The 24679-nt window shown below is 62.4% G+C and overlaps 1 protein-coding gene across 26 annotated transcripts in view; it reads right to left on the reverse strand.

The window, feature by feature from the left end:
- The window catches only part of ABLIM2 (actin binding LIM protein family member 2), a 129806-nt gene that overhangs the window by 23842 nt on the left and 81285 nt on the right, over positions 1-24679 (reverse strand). For 6 of the 26 annotated variants that reach the window (XR_003912274.1, XM_029949038.1, XM_029949056.1 and 3 more), the window contains 9 exons: positions 24302-24448; positions 22045-22077; positions 20202-20322; positions 18361-18459; positions 11853-11954; positions 11370-11423; positions 6527-6646; positions 5480-5532; positions 4658-4799 (listed from right to left, as the gene is read on the reverse strand). Coding sequence is in view for 25 of the 26 variants with exons in the window: in XM_029949038.1 (XP_029804898.1) it covers positions 4658-4799; positions 5480-5532; positions 6527-6646; positions 11370-11423; positions 11853-11954; positions 18361-18459; positions 20202-20322; positions 22045-22077; positions 24302-24448 (871 nt within the window). In the remaining variant the exon portion in view is untranslated. Of the gene's footprint in view, positions 1-4526; positions 4800-5479; positions 5533-6526; positions 6647-11369; positions 11424-11852; positions 11955-18360; positions 18460-20201; positions 20323-22044; positions 22078-24301; positions 24449-24679 lie in introns of those variants that run through there. The other 20 variants (XM_029949087.1, XM_029949050.1, XM_029949107.1 and 17 more) reach the window with 16 other exon arrangements.

Below are 24679 nucleotides of genomic sequence, written 5' to 3' on the forward strand. Positions count from 1 at the left end.
CCCCCGCACTGGCCTGTTTCCCAAAGGGCCATCCTGCTTCTCGCCTCAGGACCTTTGCACATGCTGTGTGTGCTGCTTAGAACACCCCCCTCCCTGGGGACACCTCTCCCTAGCACCTCCCAGGACCCTCTTCCCTAGGACATCCCCCAGGATGCTCCCCCGGAACTCCCATCAAGATACCCTCCCCATAGGACACTCTCCCAAGGACCCCTTCCCCATAGGAGCCCTCCCCTAGGACCACACCCCCCCAGGGCCCCCTCCCAGGACGCTGCCCCCCATCCTGGATAATGGCAACGGCCTCAGATGGTCTTCTGTGCCCCCACTCAGGCCTGGCGAGTCAGGGCTCAGCTGGGAGCCCTCCAGGACCACATCTCCATCTGGACAGTGTTCCTGGGTGACCAAGTGCCCCACAACCCCCCACATCGCAGCCCTCACTGCTACCGCACAGGCCCCCCCTTACCACCCACAGACCGGCCAGGCTTCCTCTAAGCGTCCACTCGGGTCGAGCCCGTACCCCCTCCATCTCGCTCGGATATGGCCCCCTTCCCCCACCACTGTGTTGTAAACTGCCCCCGCCACCTCCTAGCCTCCTTACCTGCACGGCATCGATGTGACTTAGCTTCTAACCCTGCTCCTGTCTCTGAGTCCCCACCCCACGAGCAGGTGCGCTCCCCCGGGCAGGGGCGTCTCCTCTTTGGGCCTCTGCTCCACCCCCACCCCACCCCAGCACCTACAGCGGTGCCGAATACCCAAGGTGCTCGGGAAGGATTTGCGGAAGTTGGGGCGGGTCACGCTGTCCCCCTGGGCCTTGTCTGGCCTGTCGTGAAGGACGCAAGGGCATTGAGGCAGTTCCCCGGTCCTGAGGTCTGTGGGTCCTCCCCCCGGGGCCCGCGGGGCACCCGTAAACCGGATCCTCTCGGGGGATGGGCAGACAGCAAATCAGGGCCTCTCTCTCACTCGTGGACTAGGAAACGTGAGAGCCATTTTTGCCATCCTGAAACCCCAGAGGAGTGACGGGGGGCAGGAGAGAGGCCGTCTCCTACCAAGCCTCAAGCTCGCGGGAAGCAGGAGCAGAGCCCTGTCTCCTGACCCTCCTGCCCAGCGGGCACTGGGAGGGGCCCAGGGAAGCGATCCGGGGGCCCCCCGATGGGCCCCCCATGGTGGCCGGCGGCAGGCACACAAGCACGCCCCATCGAACACGGGACTCCACGGGGGACACACAGAAGGGGACACAAAAGCCAAAGCCACAGGGACCACCATCTGTGCTGCCTCAGTTTCCAAAGCAGAGCTCTTCCGGGGCTTGAGGAAGGGCTTGTTCTTTCAAAGCGCTGGGCTCTTTCTAGGGGTCCCCGAGTCCTCTGGGTGGGGTCTCCAGCCGGCTGGGGCCTTGTCCTCTCTCTGCCAACACACCCCTGACCACCCAGAGGGGGGCCTGGGGGACCTCAAAGGAGAAGCAGGACCTGGGTGGTTAGGGAGGTGGGACCCGGAGCAGGCAGCAGGCCCGTCCACAGGGTCCAGGCTGGGGTAGGGGGCTCATGTCCCCTCATGTTCTTCTGGGGACAGTGAGTCTCATCCTGTAGGGTTCAGGACCCTCTGCTTATAAGAGGCGCTCAATGCCACCCCTGCCCTGTGCACAAGCCAGGTTCGCTGCTGCTGTGTCACACCACACGCAGTCCGGACGGGACGCTCGGTGTAGGGTAAAGGAAATAAAAGCAGCCTCTAATAAAATACGTATTTCAGTGAGACCCCTTCAGAGGGGGTGACGGTGGGAGCGGAGCGCCGCTGCCACTAAGGAGCGGGCCCGCTGCTCTGTCCCTGCCGCTCACGGGTCTCCTTCCCGGCGCTGCATTCCCCTCCGCCTCTCCGCTGCCTGGCACCGTGTCTAACACATGGCAGGTGCTCGATAAATGCTCGGTGGAGGGATGGATGAAGCACTGAACGATGAGCTCAGCCCCAGGGGAGATGTGCTGATGGCGTCATGAGTGGGATGGGCCAGGCCCCGCCCCGCCAGCCCGCGGAGGCCCTGGTGGCGTGGTGGCGCGGCCAGGTGCACGTGCGCGCTCCCGCTGGTGCCCCGCCCCTCTCAGCGCCCTGCGTGCTCCTGGGGGCAGGGCTGCTCGCGTCTTCTCGGCGCCCCCTCGGCGCCCCTCACAGCGTCTGGCACAGAGTGGGTGCTCAATAAATACCCGTTGAATTTAACGCATCTCAATTCAACAAACATTTATTGAGCGCCCACTGTGTTGAGTGTCACACTCCTACCTTCCTTGGGCGCGCTACAGACGGGTGTCCCGGGGATGCAGCCGGGCGTGCCTTGCTGCTGCAAATGCTCTGCCCGAGTACGGTCGGCTCCCAGTGGAACTGGTGTTGGTGACACACGCTGGGAGCTGCTCGGGGAGAGTCCACAGAGCCCCAGGAAAAGAGGGGACTGGCCCTCGGGTTATGGGTGCTGCCCACCCCTCCAAATTTCACAATCGGCCGGCAGCTAGCAAGGCACGCGGATGTCGGCATGGCCAGTAGCCTGGGTCCATGCGCATCAGTAGACAAGGCAACGTCTTCAGGGCAGAAGTGAGGGACGGGTGACAGCACAGCGGGCTTCCGGCTCAGAGGAGCGACATCGGGACACCACAGAAAGTGAAGGAATGACAGAGTCATCAGACTCATCAGAAGCAAGCCAAGGGTAAGGTCTCACACACACACACACACACACACACACACACACACACACAGAGACACACACACACACATACACACAGGCACACACCCGTTGTTTGCACTTTGGAGGCGCCTCCCTCGTTAGATGGTGGATTCTGCGAGGCGCGGGGAGTCCTGCAGGCCGGTGGGTGGAGGGGGCGCTGGCCCGGCCCCACCTGTGGTCCCCGGTGCCCAACGGTGGGGAGGCCACAGTGGGGGTGGGGCTGAAACAAGACCTTGCAGGTGTGTGACTGGCTGATCAAATCAGCGTGCACAGCCTCGGGCCTCGCGGGGTCCTCTACTTCTGGGACACCTGGGGTGCCTGGTGCCTGTGGGTGCAGGTGAGGACGCACAGGCCACGCGGCAGGTTGGCGGCCCCCGGAGTCCCCACTGGCAACCCGTCAGTCTCTGGCCTCGGCTTCTCTCGCCGCAGTGTCCCCCTCCCCCGTGGGCTGTGAGCATAAGTGGGATCCCTGGGTCAGTGGGAGGCGGGGGCTGGGCACTGCCCAGCAAGCGGAGGGCGGAAGGCGGTAAGGGCCACCCTGGTGTCCCCAGGCACTGGCTTCCCAAGAGCTCCTGGGCCTCGCCGGGGCCGCCACGACACGCGGGCATGGGAGGGCATCCGGGACGCCATGAAGCTCATGCACCCCTTTCCAGAACAACTGCCGTTAGGAACCAGGGGACACAAAGCAGCAAAGGCCCGGGCCTGTGTGCGAGTCCTGCACCACCCAGGGCAGCGGGTGTCTGGGAGCAGAGAAGGGCTGGGGGCCGACTGTGGCTGCCTGGCTGGCGAGCTGTGTGGTCACGGGCCCTGGACCTGCACGCCCCCTGCAGGAGGGATGGGCAGCCGGGAGGAGCGGGCCACCGCAGTGCTCGGGTCCCTCTGGGGGACTGTTTTGACGTGGCCTTCCCGTGGTGACATCCAGCCTGTGCACTGGCCCAGAGACCCCCACATTTGGAGGGCTGCACCCCAGGTGGGGCCAGAGGCGCGGTGAGGGGGGGCTCACAGACGTCCACTTACAAAGCTCAGCCACGAAACGGTGCCCGTTTGCTGAGCTTAGCGCCCTGCACCAATGGCAATGCCCAGCCGCCTTCACCCCTGCTCCTCCCCGGGACGCTTTCGCTCGTCAGCCCCGTTATGGTTCACAGTCATGAGGATGAGGATGACGATGAGTCTGTTCGCTGAGCACCTACTATGCGGCAGGCAGAGCGCTGGCTGCGTGCACGTGTCCCCTTCTCTGGTCTCTACCGACCCGGCCAGACAGACAAGTAGAACGGAGGCCCTGTGGTGACAAGCGGCCCAGCCTGCGTCCGCTCTGTCCTCTGCTTCTGCACTAAGCCTCGCACGTGCATCCCCTCTGGGGCTCAGAGACGATGTCCAGGCCTCGGGGTCAATCAGCCTACAGGTAGCTGGGGGTCTCCCTGGAATTCACAGCCTCGAGAACATGCCATGTGGAGCCTTGCGCTGCATCTGAAAACCACTCCTAGTCTAGCCCTCACGACCCCCAGAGCCAGACAGGTGTCACCCAGACCCCCTGCGGACGGGGCGCCCCCACTCCCCGGGCCCCGGCTCAAGCAGCAGCGCCCGGTCATCGACTCCCAGTCTGGACTCTCTGCCTGGACCATGCTCATGTCTGCTCCGGAGGGAAAAGGCCCTCAGCTTCCAGCCTCGCGGCCCGGACGCCTTTTTTGCAAAAGAGCCTGGGAGCCCGATTCGGCTGTCTGGGTCTTGCCAGCTCCGGAATGTTCCGGGAGACATGCCAGCGTGCCCCCCGGCCACACACTAGCTAATGACGTCCGGGGGAACCTCAAACGGAAGAGGGTCCTCACTCCTACCTGGTTTGCTCTTATATATTTTTTAATGAGCAAGGCTTGGATGGGGGGATGGGTTCCCGGGTGTGGGGCCCCTTGACTGCGAGGTCTTTCAAGCCACAGGTACAGCTCTTTGCTCAAATGAACCACTCACGTGAGTAAAAGTTGTCCCCTTGCATTGTCTGGAGAGGGTCTCTATCGGTCCCGCTACTGAGGGACAAAGACTGGCTGTCTAGGTCTGGAGAATTAGTCCGAGTGTCTGCGTCCCCCTTGAGAATCAGCCAGCTCGTTTTCTGCTGAGAGAAAAAACAAGTCACGTGAATTTCGAGGTCACCGGCCACGGCACCGCCCCATTTCACAGATGAGAAAACAGTTCGGGGAGGTCAGGCTTCTCACGGGGCGCACGGGGGCGGGGCTCTCTCCACACACGCCTCCCTCCCCTAACGACAAGCCAGCGGCTCCAGCTGTCCATCCAGGGGAGGGAGACAAAGCCGGGGGCCACGCCCTGCCCGAAGCCTGCTCTCGTCATGGACGTGACCCCACACACCGCCTCGGGCGGTTCTCACGGCACAGGAGCTGCCCCAGAGGCCGCACGGCCCCCCACACGCTCAGTGTTCGCCCTCGGACCCCTTCACAGAAAACCTTCACCAAGCTGACCTCCAGCAGTCACCCCAGGGGCCCCCAGGACACACTTGGACGTATTTTCCTTTGTTTTTGGACATCTGCTCAGTCATAGAGCCGTGGCCAGGTCACAGGGGCGCGTGCTGGGGGCTTTGGCAGGAGACCAGCTAGTCCCATGTGGGAGGAGGCAGCTGGGGGCCACCTTGTAAATCTGGCCCCTGCGGCTCGAGGCCTCGAAGGGCCCGACCGGGAACGGACTGTGAGCGAGGGGGCCTGAGGTTTCCTCAGGAGGACGCCCACGACACCAGGCCCCCTCGGGGCGGGGCCGCTCCGAACCAGCCTGTCCCCGAATTACCTTCCTGTTGTCCTGCTCGAAAATGCCGTCCTCTCTGTCCGGGCGCCTCGCGGCTGGAAGGGAAGGCGGGCCGGTCAGGGTAAGGCGCCGTCCGGTCCGGCCTCCCCGCCACGGCGCTCCCTCGCCACGTTTGCCCAGAAACAGAAGGAGGTCAGGACAAGGGCGCTGCGCGGGTCTTTGCAGGGCACGGGGACAGGACGCGCCGGAGAAGGCCCGCGGGGACACTGCGGGCCTCGGCACTGAGCCTCACACGTGACGATTCTCAGAACCAAGCGCGGTGTGCACAGCAATGACCTCTTACAACCCATTCAACGCCTCCCCCCTTCCACGCAGAGAGATCGCGCCATGTTTTCACACGCGGCCACCACTTGGCATCTTGAATAACGCATCGTCTATGTTCCCAGTTTAACCTAAAGTAACAGGAGGTTTTGGTCACCCAGCGCCTACCGTGCCTGACACAGCCAGGAAGGCACTACTGCTCACCCCTACACAACCTCTTTCACAGATCGGGAGACTGAGGCTCAGAGAGAGGACGCGCCTTGCTCAAGACCACGGATCGGGGTGGCGGAGGCTGACATGTGACCTCAGGGGTCTGTCTCCAGAGCCCTCCCTCTGTTTGCCCCCTCACTTCCTGCCGCTTGCAGGGCACACAACAGTCAGTGAGCTCTGGCCCTGGAGAAGGTCCTCGAAGGGCTGCAAAGGAGGTATGACATTCAGCCCGAGGGGACCTCAGCGGACTCGAGCAAGCCCGAGTCCACACGGCAGCGGTGCGTCCACCAGGAATGCTGTCTGGAGTGAGGAGGAAGGTGCTGTGTTCTCCGCAGGCTGTTTCCCGGCGGGGGTGGGGGCTGTCCCCGGCTGGGCCAACAGCACGTCCAGGCACATCGGATCAAGCAAATCACACAGTTCTCAGGATCCGACTTGGGGCGTCCCGTACTAAGACACGGAGCCCATGCACGGGCGATTAAAGGAGAACCCCAGGGTCCTTGCCCACCCTCCACAGGGGCCGAGGCCGCGGTAAGGACGGGCCGGGGACGGGTTCCTTACCTGCCGCCTGCGGAGGACCTGGACCTTGCAGCCTTTTGGAGCACCCTGCCTCGTGCGCCACCAGGGACAAGACTGACATCAGGCCCGAGAGCTTGGACACTGGGGACTGGGCTATAGGACCTTGATAAGATAAGGTCACAGTTGGAGAGCGTTCTGGACACGCTGACGTCTCGTTACTCCTGACGGCTACCTGTGTCTCCAAATTCTTCCAGGAGAGACCGTGCTTCTCCAGGGTGAAAATAGAACCCTGCTCCTTCCACTCCTGGGGGCCACTTGACAGCCAGCTTGCTCAAGTGAGGAGCGTGGGGACGGGAGCGGCCGGGGCAGGGAGCGAGGTGGACGCACGCCCGCCGTCGGGGCTCGCCGGGTGCCCGGAAAACGGCCGTCTCTGGGCAGCAGAGACCTGAGGGTCTGGCCGTACGCCACCATGACTTGGCAGCCAGCCCCTGAGCATGCTCTGGGGACAATCGGGCTAGTGGCTCCTTGGAGTCCCAGGAGCACAGCCATCACCCAGCCAGAGAAGGCCTCTGGGGCTGGGTCCACAGGTAAAAGCCAACAAGGCACCCTGGGGGCCCCCAAATGCACCGCCACAGTGGGGGTAATTTGCAAGTGCAAAAAAACCCCCAAACAACCAATGGACTCTTTGGGACGTGAAATCCCAGCCCTTGGAGGTCCCACCACAGGGACCAGAGGCCACCCTGGGTTTGGGATGTCCCACAGCTGTGGGTGACAGGTTGGGTCACACGTGTGCTGGCTGTAGAGCGACCTCAGGGTTCAAAAACTGGCCCTGCCACCGACGAGGAAGGTTCCTACCAGGATTTCACAAGTTTCTTTGCCAAGTCTCTGCTAAGTGTGCACAACTGAAACGGACTCACACCAGGGGCTTTCCAAGGCCAAGTGTGCCAGCCGGAGATGCACAGGACAGATCCCAAGATGTGGGGGGTGGGGTGGGGGGGAGGAAAATACAGGGATCCGGAACTTTGTACTGTTTGTAGCCTGCTCCCTTAACAGCCCCGAGCCTCAGTTTCCTGATCTGTAAAATGGGCAGGTGACGCCCCCCCCACCAGAGTTGCAAGGATCCTGAGATAAGGTCTGTTGATGCGGGAACACACTGGAGAGGTCTGAAAATCGGGAATAAGCAAGAGGCCAGCTATGCGGCTGGGGGCAGGCCGTCTCAGGGCGCCGTGAGACAGACAGCCAGGAGATGGGGCTCGTCTGTCCTAACACACCAGGCAGTTCTCTCCGAGCCCGGATGGCTCCGCCACGAGGCGGCCTCCTGGGACAGCCCTGAGGACCCCGGGCGGAGGCATCCCAGGAGAGAGGCAGGTCCCGGCTTTCTTTCTGGACCCACAGCCCACCTGCCTTCCGTTTCCTCTCATCCCAAGACAGGTTCCCCCAAAGCCCCAAAATAAGACTCAAGCTCACCCAGACACACATGAGAAGTGATCGCGTCCTTAAAGCCCTTAAATCACAGCCCAGCAGAGCTGGGACTGACCCAGGAGCGTGCCACTGGGCCCTCCGTGCCACACAGCAGAGAGGTCAGGGGCTGACTCGGGGTCAGGCAGACCTGGTGTGGGCACCAGCCGGGCCACAGAGTGGCAGCCTGAATGCCACCCTCAGAGTGGCCAACGGGAAACGCGCTAGCACTGATGGAGCGTCGGAGCAGAGCAGGGGACATCCCACAGCAGTGACGGGGCACTACCCGCCCTCCTCCTCGGCACCAGCACCCCCCCTCAGGGCCGGCAGGCTGGAGGCTCACTTCTCCCCAAACGGGAATGGGACGCGAGCGCCAGAAGAGTGGATGCTAAGTAAAAGCAACAACAACAACGACAAACTTTTGAGTTGGAAATAGGGAATTAAAATGCAAATGCATTGATTAAAAGCTATGACTTTTAGGGGTGCCTGGCTCAGTCGGTTACGGGGTCTGACTCTTGGTTTCAGCGGAGGTTATGATCTCGCGGTTTCATGAGTTCAAGCCCTGCATCGGGTTCTGGACAGGCGGCGCAAAGCCTGCTTGGGATTCTCTCTCTCCCCCCCTCTCCCTGCCTCTCCCCCACTCATGCTCTCTCTATCTCTCTCAAAATAAATAAACCAAAAAAGAAGCCTATGATTTTTAAAGCGGTTGGATATATTGTCTTAATTAGATGGCCCAGTAACTTAACATCATCACCCAGAGTGTCGCGAGACGGGGAGGGTCAAAGAATGGCTCCCCACTCCCGAGAGATGGCGGGTGGGCACTTTGCTGAGCGGGTGGGGGGTAGGTGTGCACACGCACGCTCACAATATACCCTCATGTCACACATACAACATACCCACACATTCACACAACTCACAACATACCCACATGCTCACAGACACGCATGCTCACACACGCTTACCCATGCATGCTCACACACATGCATGCCCGCTCACACATACACTCGCACGCACACTCACACAAGCATGCATGCTCACTCACACACTCATGCACACTCACACATGCATGCTCCCTCACATGCTCACACACACACACATGCACGCTCATGCACGCACACTTACGCAGGCAGACGCACGCTCATCCATGCATGCTCACACACGCACGTCCATGCATGCTCTCACACATGCACGCACACACGCATGTGCGTGCACACATGCTCATTCATGCATGCCCACATGTGCTCACATGTGCTCACACACATACTTCCGACAGGATGTACTCTACCTGGATGGAGGGAATCTTGTAAAGTCAGGACACCCCGAATACATTCAAATACCTCCTAGCACGACCGTTACTTTCTGAGCGTCACCCAAGGACACCCGGCTCAGGACCGCACACGCCACACACGGGCCCTCCATTCACCGCTCGTCTACATTCACAAAGGGACAGACTTCGCTCATGTTCATCCCTGGAATGTGGCCAAATGCCGGGTGGACGCAGGTGCTCCACAGAGTTCGTTTCATGAAAGACTCGACATGCCCGATGCCCGAAATGATCAGTGGGCTCTGGCCAGCGCTCGGGGCTCCGCGATAGAGGAGTTCCCTCGCTTGTGGATAGGAGGGGCCTTGTTTAAATACAACAACACAAGGGTCATCACTGGCGACAGAAGCAAATCAAATGTCTCCACTGGACGATTCAGTCCGAGAACCTGAGGCGGAGCGCCTGGCCTCGGGTCTGGCTTTCGGATGCCGCCGAGCAACCTCATGATCTGATTCACCGCCTCTTCTGCCTCCGCCCACACCACGTGGGTCAACTACAGGTGTGAGGATGATAAAGAGCCAAGTCTGTGGATCCCACTTGCGGGCCACGGACGGAACACACCCCTTTCCATGCAGGCTTGAGCACGGGCGCCAGGGCCTGAGGACAGCTCCTTCCTTCGACTGGGCCTCAGTCTCCCCACTGGTCTGGACAGTCTCGAAGAGCCCTGGCGTCTAACTAGCCCACCCCTCTCTGACCCCTGGGGGAGAGCTGTGCTCCAAGCGTCCCCGGCTGCTGAGAGGCCATGGTGCAAACGTCACTGCCCTCTGGGAACCCGAGAGCAGAGTCCATTCTCTTCCTTCTTGGGAAGAGGGACAGAACGCATGCACGCAGCCCAGGCCTCTGGCGGTCAAGGGGAAAATAAGCACCTTGTCGTTTGTACAGTCAGAGCACGGACTGATCAGTGAGTCTCAGCAAGCACACTTTTATCGGATCCCACCTCACGGTGACACAGAGCTCAACACGGGATGTGGCTGTTTTCTCCAGGTGCGTCAGGACAGGAACTCTAAATATGAGGACTCCTCTCCCACCTCCCCCTCACGTGCACCGCACTTTACAATTTATGACGCATTTCCACATTCATTGCTCCATCTGGTCTCAGGACCAGCCCGTGAGAAGGGCAGGGCGGAGGGCTCAGTCCTATTTTGCAGATGAGGAAACAGAGGCTCAGGAGGGTGAAGCAACGTGCCCGAATCACCCGGAAATTCCGCCAAGACTCAGAGGGGAGACCGTGAGCCTTCTGCGTCCCGCTCCCCAGCTCCAGCCACCTGCTGTCTGTGCACAGGTCCCAGAAGGACTCAGGTGGAGCGGAGGCGGGCGGCCCCTCGCTTAGAGAGGGGGCCTGGGGCGCTGAGAGGACCCCCTCCCTGCCGGACATCTCCGGCCCTATTTGTGGAGGCTACGGCCTCTTTACCTGAAAACTAGCTGTTCATTCTACCGTCAGAAACTCCCAAAACACAGGAGTAAACGACCAACTCTGGTTTGTTTTATTTTCCAAAACTCAGGCTGGGCGGGGCTGTGGCCCAAAGCCTTTGTCCCTTGCCGCCTTGGCTGAGCCAGTCTAGCCGCTCCACTCAAAGGGAAACAGTTTAGGGGACCCGGGTGGCTCAGTTGGTTGGGCGTCAGACTTCGGCTCAGGTCATGATCTCACGGTTTGTTGGTCTGAGCCCTGCGTTGGGCTCTGTGTTGACACTCAGAGCCTGGAGCCTGTCTTCAGATTCTGTGTCTCCCTCTCTCTGTGTCCCTCCCCCGATCATGCTCTGTCTCTCTGTCTCTGTCTCTCCCTCTCTCTCAGAAATAAATAAACATTTTAAAAAATGAAACAATTTTCATGCCAACACGCGCTCGGTCATGAACTCCACCCCAAGCCCAGGCACCTGCGTGGGCCTCAGCCTCGCACACACAGGCGTCCTGACTCCGAGGCCCGCTGTGCGGTGATTCATGAAGAGGCTCCTGGGAGCCCACCCGTGCCCGCATTTAACATTCCAGATGCCGGGGGTGCCTTCCCCCTTGCGGAGCGGAACACAACACAACAAAAGGAAGCATCCAGAAGCAAGAGGGAGCGACAGGCATGCAGGGAACACAGCAGCAGAGGAAATCCGACTGTACCATGCTGTTTGTAGATAGGGGGTTTCCTATAGATGTTATCTTTTACGCCAGTGTCTGGGAAAGAAGAGAGAGAGGAGAGCAGGTGAGCGAGCAGACAGGTCTCCGCCCCACTGTGTCCGCAGCAGCCCTCAGGCACCACATCCAACGTGGCCAGACGGGATCTGGCGCCCCAGAGGCACTTGACGCCCAGGACCCACGCCGCAGACCGGGCGTCACCCAGGACCCAGTCCGAGGGGCAGGGGAGGGAGGCGGCCGCAGCGGACAGCCGGCCGGACAGCGCCGTCTCTCCAGCACGTTCCCAGGAGGGCAAAGACGTCTCCCCGGTGTTTGGGTGGCTTTGGGAGAAGTTCAAACACACTCGAGCCACAGGATGTGCCAACCGCAGAACTGGGGGCGGGGGGAGGAGAGGCTTGGGAACCGGGGCAAGGCCGTGCAAACAGACGTTCCGCGTGGCAAGGCTGACCCCGCGGCCTGGGTGCCTACCTGGGACGTGGAAGTGGCGAGGCGCCTGCTGGTAGGTGCAGGGGGGAGGCTTGCTGTCTGAGAGCACCGAGAGGCTGGGGGTGCTCCGGCCACTTTCACTGCCTCCAGACGGAAGAGCAAAGACAGGTAGGAGGGAGGAAGGCGGAGGGAAAGGAGAGTATGTCAGATAGAAACCCTTGTTCCCAGGGAGCCCATCTCCCCTGCCTGGTGGAGCCCCCCCAACCCTCTGCACAGGGAAGGGAGGGGCTCCCCGACATTTCCAGGCTGGGCCCCATGGCTTGTTAATCCAACCTCGGGTGGACCCCTTCTGACAGCCCTGTGGCAAAGGAACCGTGGCCTCAAGGACAGAGGGCGTGCCGGTTCCTGGGGGGCTGGCCCAGCCCCGGGCTGACCCCCCTCCTGCTCCCCTTGGGCTGTAGAGCTGGGCGTTCAGTCACAGCTATGCCTGAACCCAGCGAGCTGCAAATTCACCGAAACTAAAGCCTCTCTTTCTGAGTATCCTTGCGTGGAGGATCCACAAATTAACCCTTCAGGATAGGATCACAAAATCTGTCTCGAAAGCCACGGAGTAAAATTTTACCAGCTACAGGAGTACGAGAAAGTTGGTGTTAATCAGCTGCCGTGTTCCTAAGGAAAGACATTTTTGGCAAATAAATTCTCCAATTCTGGCTCCAATTCTTATCCCATCTGGATTTGTAATTTCTGTTTTTTGCCCAAGGTTGGATTATCAAGTCACGGATTTTGGCAGCCACAGTCCCCCGGGGGACCTCCCGCCCTACGGGTAACTTCTTTGAGGAACGGCATGATGGACAGAATGTGATGGGCACTGAACACTTTGGATGGCGAGGTGTACGTCTCATTTGAGAAAGACACTCATAAGGCACAGCTCATTGCCCCTCCCGTTAGTTTTAGGGACCCCCTGCTGCCTTAGATCGCGGCCCAGAGAAAGGAAGGGGCTCTTCTGCCTCGGAAGGAGCCCTGTGCATTGTGACACCAGGACCCCGAGGTGACCGGGAAGTGAAGCAGCTGGAGGGGACTGGCAGGGGGCTGCACGGAGCGGGAACACGGAGGGCCTGGCAGGCCCGGGCTCAGAGCCAGCTGTGACCCGGGGCAGGTGCCCTGGGAACCGGGCAGGGCGTGTGGGCACGCCTGTTCGGGCTGAGACCCAAAATGAGCTGCTGACCATGGCTTCGAGCATCTTCCCACGCCTGGGTGCCAGAGTCCCCGGTCAGCGCTGACGGAATTTCAAGCAGGCGACTGCTCCCTGCGGCAGCGTGAACCCAGCCCTTTCCTGAGCCTCGCCCTTCCAGCCTGCAGCACAGAGCCTTCCAGAGCTCCATTCGATCCGGGCTCCCCCGGCAGCTCCCTGGGGACCAGGGGCCTTCGGGCCATTTCTCAGCTCCCGGGGAAACTATGCACCGTGCACACAAAGGAAGCCGGAGATCTGTAAAACTGTGGCCATGACTGGCTCCATCCCCAAGGGCAGAGCACCACGGCGGAAGCCCGGGCTTTAAAAATCCACTCGCACAAGGTCCAGAGCTGCTGAGGACGGCGCATTTGGGGTGTCATTGCTAAGCCGGCCGGGCCGGGCGGCTCCGAACAGCTCATTTCCTCCTGACTGGTCCACCAGCTCCTGCCCACGTGGCTGCAGATTATCAAACAGGTGAAGGGCTCCTGTGCCCCTCCAGAAATGGTGGCCGGTCATCCCCGCCCACGCCTGCCTTCCAGGGATACACTGGTCGCCAAGCTCCGCCACCTCGTCCCACGCCTCCCAGGCCCCCTTCCCCTCCCCACCCCCACTAGAATCCCTTTTGGAATTCCCCCCGCCCCCCACTAGTCAAGACCCTTCCTGGGTCGGGGCTCCGGCACCGAGCTTCTCCGGAAGACAGTGCGCTGCTGACCCTTCCCTTCTCTGGACTCGCTCAGTCCCTTCGTCATAGTCACGCACTGACATCAACCCCTCCAGGGCTCCTTGCCGTGCTCTGCCCACGTCAGCCCTGCAGGGCTCACACCACCGCCGCAGGTGCAGGAAGGATGGGGCTGGGAGGGCCCCGGGGCCAGGGTCCTGGTGGGACCCAGCTCCCCCTGCTCCCTGGAGGCTCCCGTCATGCCCCGGGGGCCACTTCCCCCGTGGCCTTAGCAGTAAAGGCCCCAAACCACTGATGTCGCAGGGATGTGGGAACCCCAGAGGAGAGCCCGGCTGTGTGGTGACTTTGAAAAGGCACAGAAGCCCTTTCTGACGAGGCTTGTGGCTTCCGAAGGGGCTCAGGGGAGGTCAGAGCCTGAGCTCTATGCAGGGCGGGGGGGTCTTCCTTTTAAAAGTTAAGTAAGTGATTTATTTTGGAGCTGTTTCAGGCAGTGCAGGCGGCTCCTGCATGCTCTGCGGCCGGTCCCCCTGCCGGTCCCCCCGCCGGCCCACGGCCCAAGCGGTATCTCTGAATGCCACGCTTGGTTCGGATTTCATTATTTCCCCAAGTGTCCCCTCCCCGCCCCAGGAGCCCATCCAGGACACCATATGACGTTTGGTCCAAGCGTCCCCCAGGCTCCTGGGGGCTGTGACAGGGTCTCACACTTGCCAGATTGCGAGGACTCCTTAGAGGGGTTCTGGCCAGGCGTCCTGAGCGAGGCCCTCCATCAGGACTTGTCTGAGCCTTTCTCGTGGCCGGGCAGGGATCGCGGGGTCCCGGGAGGAAGACCATGGCGGCGCAGCACCCTCTCCTCACGTCACATCAGGGGCATTTGCCGTCACCGTGATGATGACCTTGACCCCCTTGCCGGGGTCGGGTTTGCGGGCTTCCGGGCCGCACAGCCCCCTCCTGCTCTCCTGCACTGAGCTCTCAGCGGGGAGGTCTCTGTGCTCAGCGCATGCCTGAGGGCTGGGCAGGGCGCTCCCGTCCTCTGTCCTCGAGGGTGGTGTCTCCACATCGGTCACCGGGAGCTCTTCTCCACGGGGCAGACCTGTCCCTTCTCCCTCATTCATCTATTTATGCCAGCGTGGACTCGTGGATTCTTGTCTTACGCTTTGGGTTATAGTCAATACTCTTAATTCATTTCCCTCTCCGGTCTTCCGGCCCCCCCCCCCCCCCCCCCCCCCCCCCCCCCCCCCCCCCCCCCCCCCCCCCCCCCCCCCCCCCCCCCCCCCCCCCCCCCCCGCTCCTGTTGAGTCCTCTCAGGGCAGCCAGGGGCGAGGCCAGCTCCCTTCCATGTGCAAGGGCGTGTTAAGGACACAAAGACGTGTGCTGGTTGTCACGCATGCCATGTGCCACCACGGGCAACCTGAGCCTTGACCATGACCACCCAAGAAGGTGGACAGCCCAAGGCACAGTGAGTGGATAGCAAGAGGGCCCTGACCTGAGGCTCTGCACTGGAAGCCCCTTCCTCCCTCTCCCTTCCACGCCATGTGGGGAGGAGGCTCGCTGGTCAGTCAGTGGTGGCTGCCCAGCGAAGACATTCCAGCAGCAAGTGCCTCCTATTGACTCTCCATACCTGCCTGCTCCTTAACAGGTGAGAGGTCAGCCTTAGACCTCATGCTGTCTCAGGAGACATACTGGGCCTGAAATTCATACTAAAGTGTACATGACTGCCACCAACACCAATACTGTGTGCAAGATCTTGGTGGAGGAGTAGCCCTAGTCATTGAGACAGGGGTGGGTAGGTGTGTCTCGGATGGGGGCCCTGCAAGGAAGGAGGAGGAAAGCAAGGGGCCCTTGTCAGTGTCTGGCTGGGTTGGGGCAGGCGGCTGCAGTGAGGGCGTGCCTCCCCTTGGGGAGCCCTCCAGCCACAGCAGGATTAATAGGGAAATCTCCACCTAGAGGAGCCCAGGATGCTAAGGATGGAATGAGGAGAGGCCAGGAACAGTTTTCCTGGGGACTGTGGGTGGACACAGGGCCGCGACCAGCTGGGGGAAGGGCGGGCCCATGGCACAGCTGGCCACTGGCTTCCCCATAGGCTGGGATGTGCTAGAGCACGGGGCCGAACGAGAGCGACAAGGAGAAGAGCACAGGCTCCCTCAGTGTGGCCTCTGAGGTGGCCCCAGGGCCAGTGGCGGCCATGGCTATGAATGAGAGCCCGACTCGGCTCTGTCCCCAGGATCTTTGGGGTCTCAGGGCCTTGGTCTCTCTGAGGCTTAGTCTGCTCTAGAGTGAATCCTGGAAAGAGACCGGGCACTCCAAAGGTCACAAATGGCCCTGGAAGTCGGGGATGGGGTAGAGCCATGGGGTCAGGGCTCCCCCAGTCTGACCCAGAGAGGGGAGTGGGGAGCTTTGTCTGATCTCTGACAAGGGGAATTGGTGGCCAAAGCAGTCAGGAGGGAACCAGGGCAGACACGGGCCTCAAAGGCCACAGGACCCACACTGGGTGGGTACCTGTGCCCACCCACTCAGCCATCCGACCGCACAGGCACCGAGCCCGTGGCCATAGCGGATGCCCTTGACCTGGCTATGAAATAGTTTCTGGACCACATTTGGGGGGAAAGGGGGTGGAAACCGTGCATGCTGGACATGCAGTAGAGAGAAGGGCCTCACTGCTCTTGCCCAAGGACAACGGGCTGCCTCTCCCTGGCCTTCTCTCACGGGGCTGAGGACGGGGTGCTGCCCCCCTGACCTGCTTGGAGGCCCTGAGGTGCTGCCCTGGGCCTTGCCCTTGGCTGAGGGCCCACCGGGCTCTCTTCACCCTGGCATGGAAAGAACTTGAGGGTGGAGAGTCAGAAAGGAGCAGAGAGGCTAACAGGGTCTGCTCCCAGCCTGGACTGGTCTGCGGGTCACAGCCCTACCAGAGCCCCCCAGGGGAACAGCCCACCCGAAGCAGGCTGAGGCAGGTGGCGGTGGAGGGGGGACGCCGTGTGCCCCGGGGCCTTAAGCAAAGGGAGCATTGACATCTCCTTGGGGACCGGCCATGACCTTTTCTAACAGTCAAATTCACTCTGGTTTGCAGTGAGTGTTCTGTGTGCCTCCTGGTCACAGAAACGCATGTGCCACATGGATGCGTGGAGTAAGGCGGTGCTGACTGCTTCCCCACACACCGGGTGCACCATTTCCGGCTTTCCCGGGCATAAGGTTCACCATTTCTGGCTTTTCTACGCACCGGATGCACTATTTCCGACTTTCCCAGGCACGGGGGTGCACCACTTCTGGCTTTCCCAGGCACGGGATGTACCATTTCCACCTTTCCCACGCACGCGGTGCACTATTTCCGGCTTTCCCACGGACGGGGCGCACCATTTCCGGCTCGCAAGGGGTTCCCCATTTCCGGCTCGCAGGAGATTACCACTTCTGGCTTTCCAGGCTCGGGGTGCGCCGTTTCCGGCTCTGCGGCTGCTCGGGCGTCAGCACGTCCCGCAGAGACGGCGCAGGGCCGCGAGGGCCGGAGGCGGTGGTCAGGGGCGCTCCTCCCGGCGGGATGCCGGGACCCAGGCCGCACGCAGGCGGACGCGCGAGTTCCACGAGCCCCATCCGCCCGTCCCACGGTCACGCGGCAGAACGATCCGGCTGAGCTTGGCTCGCCGCCCGGCCCCTTCGGGTCGGACGTTTTCCACTCGGAGGCTGTGCGCGCCGGGGACCAAATGCGTCTCCTGGGCGTTGGCAGTAACATCCGATCTGCTCCCTCCGACGCCCGAGGGTCTTCGCTCGGGGTCTCGGGCCCCTAGGGCCTCCTAACTGACTTCCGCCCGTGTGGCTTCAGCAACAGACACGCATTTGTCGCGATTCTGGAGGCTACAAGTCCCACACCAGATCGTAGCTGGGTTTGGTGCCGGGTCCCCCCTCCGGGCTTGCGGGCGGCCACCTGTCCCCACAGGGCCCCATGGGCTTTCTTCGGAGCAGGCGCGCACAGAGCGAGGGCTACTTTCCGCGCCGTTTCCTCCTCTCCTCAGGCCCCATCTCATCGGAGCAGGGCCTCGCCTTCGTGACTCGGTGGAACCCTTCTCCAGGGGAGGTCACACCACCGGGCAGGGCTCTGACGTACGACGCAGGGACAGAACTTGGCTCGCGGTGCCCAGGAATCCGACCTGACGGGTGTGATTTGCATACGACCCTGTCCGCGCAGGGGTGTGAACGGCAGGCGGGCGGGCGGGTCTGCACCCCGGGAAGATGCAGGACCTTAGAGCCGAGCCGTGCGCATCCTGCCCTGGCCACCATGAGCCCCGAGGCCGGGGACACGTCACGGCCTCTTATGTCTTTGCTCCAGACTGTGGCCGCGAGCAGCCACTGTGCCCCTCAGAGCTGATGTGGGTCCAGAATGAGACCCGAGGCTGGGCGCTGGGGACGTCCTGGCCGGTCCCTGCGCTCGCCCTCCGCCCTTCCTGCCCACCCGGCTAGTAACCAGCTGCCTGCGGCTCCCTCCCGGGAACATTTACACACCGACAGACAGGGCTGGGCGCACGAGACACACAGCAGGGCGCGGGCTGACACACGGGGCTCGGGGAGGCCATGCGGCAGACACAGGACAGCGAGACACAGACGGGCGGCGGATGCCCTGCGAGCACCCCAGCCCGCGGCACTGCGCACCTTACCTCGGAAGTAGGGGATGTAATGGTGTCTGAACGCGGATGTCGGGCTTGGGTGTTGGGACAGGGACAGGCAGCTACTGGTACCGACACTCACAGTACCAGCTGCGGGCAAGAGAGCGAGTCAGAGTCTCCCCCGGGCTCGCTGGCCGCAAAGCCACCAAATGTTCCGAGGCCCCACTCTGCTAGGAACATTTCGGCTTCCTGTCCCGAAGCAAGCACACCGTTGTGAGGCACCGGGGGGGGGGGGGGGGGGGGGCGGTCACCGACACGCGTCAGCCCGGTCCTTGCCAGGTCCTGCCCAGGAAGCCCTGCTCTCGAGGGGGCGGGTGGCAGCCCCCCAGCGTGGCCGGACGGTCACCACCAGCCCCCAGAGTCCCTGTCACTCCACCTGGGGGCTCTGTGATCAAGGACATGCAGAGACCCGCTGGCTAGACCCCTGGGCGAGTGTGCACGTGACGGTCACCTGGCCTCGCCCGGCTGAGGGGCGCATCTCAGCTCTTGGAGGTTACCGCCGGCCTGGCCCCGGCCACTCGCCCAGGTGACCCAGAGTCTGGTGGCCGGGAATCAGGAGAGGGGCCCTCGGAGAGGGCGCTGGAGGGCGCTGACTGCCCTCCGCCCCTCGCCCGCCTGCTCACCTGCTCACCCAGTCACTCCCCCTCACACACTCACAAAATTACACTCCCCCACTCACTCACACACTCCCCCACTCACCACACGCTCACTCACACAATTACTTACCCACACAGTCATACCCTCACACACACTCATATACTCACCCACTCATCCAACCACTCACACCCACTCACTCACATACCCACACAGTCACTCATTAATTCACTCACATAGTCACTCGTTCATTCACCCACTCATTTATTCATGCATTCACTCGCCTACACTCATTCACTCACACTCACCCATGCACTCACCCACTCATCCACACATTCACACACATACACTCAATCACACACTCATTCACTCACCCACTCATTTATTCATGCATTCACCCGCACACACCCCCGCACACACATACACACTCTCACACGGACTCATCCACTTTGCAGACACCTGCCGAGCAGGAGGGACCATGAACATCATGCTGAGCAGGGGGTCAGTGAGAACTTTGCGGAGAACGGGCTGATTTTCCCACAAAGGCTGTGACTCTGGCGGCTGGAGTCCGAGGGTGTGGGATGGCTCATGCAGTGGCCGGCCGGGAGGAAGCGGCTCGAGGACCCCTCGCAAAGCCAGAGTGGCCGTGGCTCCCTGTGGCTTTGACACCGAGGGCAACGATGGGCTTCAAAGCTGAGGGAGAGCAGCACACAGCCGGGCCCAGGCAGGGCAGGAGGGGCGCCGGGTCGGGGGCACCCCGCACGGGCTGTTCCCCGCGGGGAGGGCCTGCCGGCGGCCTCTCACCAGTTCCCGTGGGGACGGCTGTCTCTGGGGCCACCCACCCAGCTCTGCATGAGGAATGTCAGTAGATACGCTGACCCTGTTTTTTAGTCATTGACGCCGTCCTCACAGCTCGACCCCCCTAGACCCACGTGAGCCCGGACTCCCGGATTTCTGGTCTCCAACGTGCAGGTCCTTAGCCTTCTTGCCACCTGTCACCGAAACACCAGCTAGGGTCTGAGTGCTGGGCGCTGCCTGCGGGCTCCCTGGACGCCTCCTGCTTCTGCAGAGCGCTCCCCACGGCCAAGTTACAGGGACGGCTTCTCCCGTCACCCACCGGGAACCCCACGCCCGGCCCGTCGCTTTACCCGGTGTGTAAAGGCACGGATTGGAAAAAGAGAGAAAACGGTAAGAAAAGGGCTTGGTCTGGGATCGGGGGAGCCGCGGGCGCCAAGTACCTGGGCGGCTGCAGTGCTGGGGTGACCGCGAGGTCGGGGTGTAGCGCCCGAGGCTGACGGACCCGGTGGAGCTCGGGCTGGAGGTCCGGCACTGCTTGTACGAACGGTCATCCTGGTCCCCCTGGGAGGGAAGACTGCTGGTGAGCTCGGGCTGAGGGCCCTGCTCGCCCCTCCGGCCCTCACCCCCCAGGCCCTGGGGACTGACTCAACGTGGCCCCGGGGTGACAGCCTCTGCACCCGCCCGGGCGTGTCTGAAGGGCCAGGCGGGGGCCAGATCTTGTGCTGACACCCGTCTTGGCCCAGCCTGGTCCCTGTGCCCCCGGATCCCAGGGGGCCCTCCTTGTGTCTCGGCTCCCAAACAGGTAGTAGAGGGACCCAGCTCCACCTGTGCTCCCCTCCTGCCCCACCCCTTCCCAGCACGGAGGCTCTTATAACCACCAGGTCTTTGAGAGCCAGGAGGTTGTATATTCTCCGCCCCTCCCCCACCACGGCCCCCAGGCAGACAGTCTCCGCCCCCTCCCCCACCACGGCCCCCAGGCATATGTTCTCAGCCTCCCCTCCCCCACCACGGGCCCCCAGGCATGGGAGGCAGCAAAGCACCCCTCCCAGACCCGAAGGCTCAGTTGAATCGGACCCCCAAGCACTGCCCCACAGCTCTCAGTTCAAGCAGGACGGACAACTGTTTGGAGCCGTCAGAGCGGGCGGCAGGCAGCGTGAGATGAACAGGGCAGCAGGGACAGGGGACGGGCATGCAGGGCCAGAGAGATGACACGGCCGGGCCCGGCAACCTGCTGTGGGGTGGGCGCTACTGCCTCGGCCCTGAGGGCCAGCACGGGACGAGCAGTGAGAAGTGAGTGTGGGTCTGGCGCCCACAGCTCTCTGCCTTCTTGTCCTAAGGCTTGTCCTCCGGCCGGAGCCACTGAGCCGCCGTCCCTACAGCCACTGGCCTCCAGGCTCTGCTCCAGTCACCCCCTGAGCTCCATCCCCGGCCCATGAGGCCCCTCCTGATCCACGGTGAGGGGCCCTCCCGCCCCAGGGATGGCCATGTCCCTGGCCGTCCTCTGCTTGGGCCCCAGGCCGGCTTCCAGCCCTCCGGCGCCCTGTCTCCTCGCCTCACCTGTCCGTGGGGCTCGCTGGCCTCGTGTGGTTGTCGAGACCCGAGAATCCAACGCCCACAGAAGTCAGACTGACAGCCACCCCGTCACTGACTGACGTGGAAAAACAGGGACACAGAGCTGCTCACTATAAATGTCATCTGACAGAAGTGCTTTCGGAAGATTCATCTGCAGGACCTGGCTGCTCCCTTGTCCCACTTGGAGGAGTGTGAATTGGCCCTGGACCAACCCAGGCTCCTGGGGGTTTTCTCTAAAGAGACCCATGGGGCGCCGGGGGCGGGGCTCAGTTGGTTAAATGTCCGACTTCGGCTCAGGTCCATGGGTTCGAGCCCCGCATCGGGCTCTGTGCTGACAGCTCAGAGCCTGGAGCCTGATTCCAATTCTGTGTCTCCCTTGCTCTCTGCCTCTCCCCTGCTCATGCTCTGTCTCTCTCTCTCTCAAAAACTGAATAAACATTAAAAAAATGTAAAAGAAAGCCATGACCCAGACCTCGAGAGAGCCATGTCCCACGTGTCCAGACTGCAGGCCGGCAGGTGCACAGGGAGGCATGCAATGGGACGTGATTATAAAAATAACCAACGCCGAGGACCGGCCCTGACCCCACGGTCAGGAGCCCCGGACGTCCCTCCCGCTGGGGGTGCCGCGAGCGGTTATCTTTATAACCCGGGGGGGGGGGCAGCACCATCAGCAAACGGGGTGGGGGGTCGGGGCCGGGGGCAGGCAGTTACCTCTGTCGGCGTTGGTGAGAGGACCTGTGAGGACTGTGGACACAAGAGAGTGGCCCGTCAGTGCCACCAGGAGGTTACGGGGGGAGAAGAAACAACACAGGACACAGACACAGCCTCACACCCAGACCCTCCTCCAAACGGGGACGGAACCAAAGCTTGTTGGAGAACTATGGTCAATGACACCCCAAGAAAGAGCTTCCCCAGGACACTTCATTGAGCCCGCCCTGGGGCGTGCACCCTATGCTCACTGCTCTCTCCTGAGGACATATTTTCCTAATGCAAGACGGTCAGGGTGCAGGGTGGCAACATCCTGTCAGCCCGTCCGCCTCGCTTTTCCCCAGAAAGGAGAGAAAAGGGGCCCGGAGAAAAGGAGGGTGATTCAGGGCTTCGGGCTTCGGGGTTCCCTCCTCCTTAGAACGCAAAGGGGAAAGTGTTTCTCAATCTTCCCATTTCACAGAAGGGGAGACTGAGGCTCAGAGAGGTGAAGCCAGATCTCTCAGCTTCTAGCCTGCTCTTCTTTCCCTGCTGGGTTCCTGCATCGGTGCTGAACTGCCGGACGGCTGCCCTTCCAGAGAGTTCCAGCCCTGAGGCCCGTGACTGCTCGGCGCAGTGCCCTGACCCTTCGGTGGCTTCCCAGTCCCCACCCCATCATGTGCCCACAGAAGGGTCCCCGCGGAGACCAGCACCAAGCAGGCTCCCGGCCAGGGGCAGCAGGGCCTGGAGAGGGGGAGCCCTCAGGGGCCCTGAGATGAGGGAGCGAGGGGACTCTGACACCTCGGGACAATGGCAGATGCCGGCAGGGAGGCCACAGTGACTGGGCTGGTGACCCCGGCCCACGTCCCAGCTCCGCCTCCGTCAGCCGCACAGCCCCGGGTCAGCATCTGCGTCCTGGGACAGTCACCCCCGCGGTGCGGGGCCACGGGCCACCGGTACACAGGAAAGCCGTGTCCCTGCAGAGCGAGCAGGCCTGCCGGGTGGGTGGGGACCATGACACCACTTGGCCACTGCAGCGTCACGGGTCCCTGAACAGGATAGCTGAGCCTGGGCCGCCCTGCGCCTGGCAGGGGAGACCCCGTGTGACCCGGGACGCCCTTCCCACTCACCCAGCGCCCCTGCGGGGTCGCACCCACGTTCACATGCGCTGTGCACCGTTGGAGGGGTGTGGTGTCAGGGACGGCAGCACGGACGCCGTGCTTGCTGACGGTCATGTGACCCCCACGGGACGGAGAGTGACCGCGCGATACACCCACAGGCGCGCGTGGCCCTTCCTAGCCCCGGGCTCCATGCACTCCCGGCGGCCCGAGCCGGTCTGCGTGGGAAACCTCAGCTCCGACCAGGGACGGCTGCTGGGGGGCAGGGAACTTGAACCCCCCCCAGATCTGGCGCCCCATCTTAGAGGCAGCCTGAGGGACAGTGAAGAAACAGCCAGAACGTGGTCTTCGGAGCAGAAAGGATTCCGTCTCGGTTCTGCCGCTCGCCATCTGGGGGACCAGGGCCAAGTCCGCTGACCTCTCTGACCCCCTTCTAGTGCTCTGACTGGAGCGTGGACCAGACGCTGGGTGTCAAAGCCCCTGCATAGCTCGGGGAGGCGACTTCTCCCTGCCCTGCCTCCTAATGGGCTCGCTGCCCGATCCTAGGTCCCAGGTGTCCCCTGCGCAGAAGCCATTGGGAAGGGCGCCTGCTGGCCCAGAGCAAGGGGCACGGCCCATCTTGCCCTCACACCTGCCTCCACCAGCCCATGGGGCACGGCACCCCCGGACCTCAGCAAACAGAAAGGCCCACGGGGGCGGGGGGTGATGTGCAAAGGTCCCGGGTTCTCCTGCCCCAGGGGAGGGCCCATCCGGGCTGCCCGCACATGAAGAATACGCACAGCTGGTGAAACGCCCTGCCCTTCTCTCCCAGGCACCCGCAGCGCCAAGCGAGCCGCCGCCGCCGCCGCAGGACAATCGGCGCAGACTCCGTGTAAAACGGGCCAGAGTCCCCACGGAGGGACGCTGCCCATGGACACCAGGGAATCGGCCGTTTGTGGTCCCAATAGGTGGTCAAACAAACACAAGGAATTCATGAGACACGGGGACAGCGGCCGGGCCAGGGAATGCTCCGGATGGAAAAGGACACGACTGACACTTGGCCCCTTGCCACACGCCAGCACGTTTCCTACGTCCTCTCCCATTTCAGGAGGCTCCTCCAGCCTCACCCCTTCAGCCTCTGCGGGCGGCCTGCGAGGCGCACAGGGCCCCCCGGGGCCCCTCCGTACCTCGCTGTAGCTCTGCCTGCCCGCCCCCGAGGGGCTGATGTAGGGCGAGTAGGAGATCATGTCGGGCCGGTCGATGTTGTAGATGGCCTTGCTTTTCGGGAGGGCGGCCAGGTCCCTGTAGTCGAGAATCTCATCGCCCAGCTTCGCCTGAGGGGGGAGGCCAGCAGAGCGCACAGTCAGACCGCGGCCCCGAGGCCGGCAGGCAGTGTGGCCAGCGGGCCCCGCCCCTGAAGTGGGGTGAGGATGGAGTGAAGGGGCAAAGACACACGGGCGGGGGGTGTCATGGCCATGTGGGCCTCAGCCCCTCAGCCCCCAGGGAAGACCACATGGCCTGAGGAAGGGTCTTCTCTGAGCCTCCACTTCCCTCTCTGCAAAGTG

Source organism: Suricata suricatta, chromosome 1 (genome assembly GCF_006229205.1).
Source record: "Suricata suricatta isolate VVHF042 chromosome 1, meerkat_22Aug2017_6uvM2_HiC, whole genome shotgun sequence".
NCBI lineage: Eukaryota > Metazoa > Chordata > Mammalia > Carnivora > Herpestidae > Suricata > Suricata suricatta.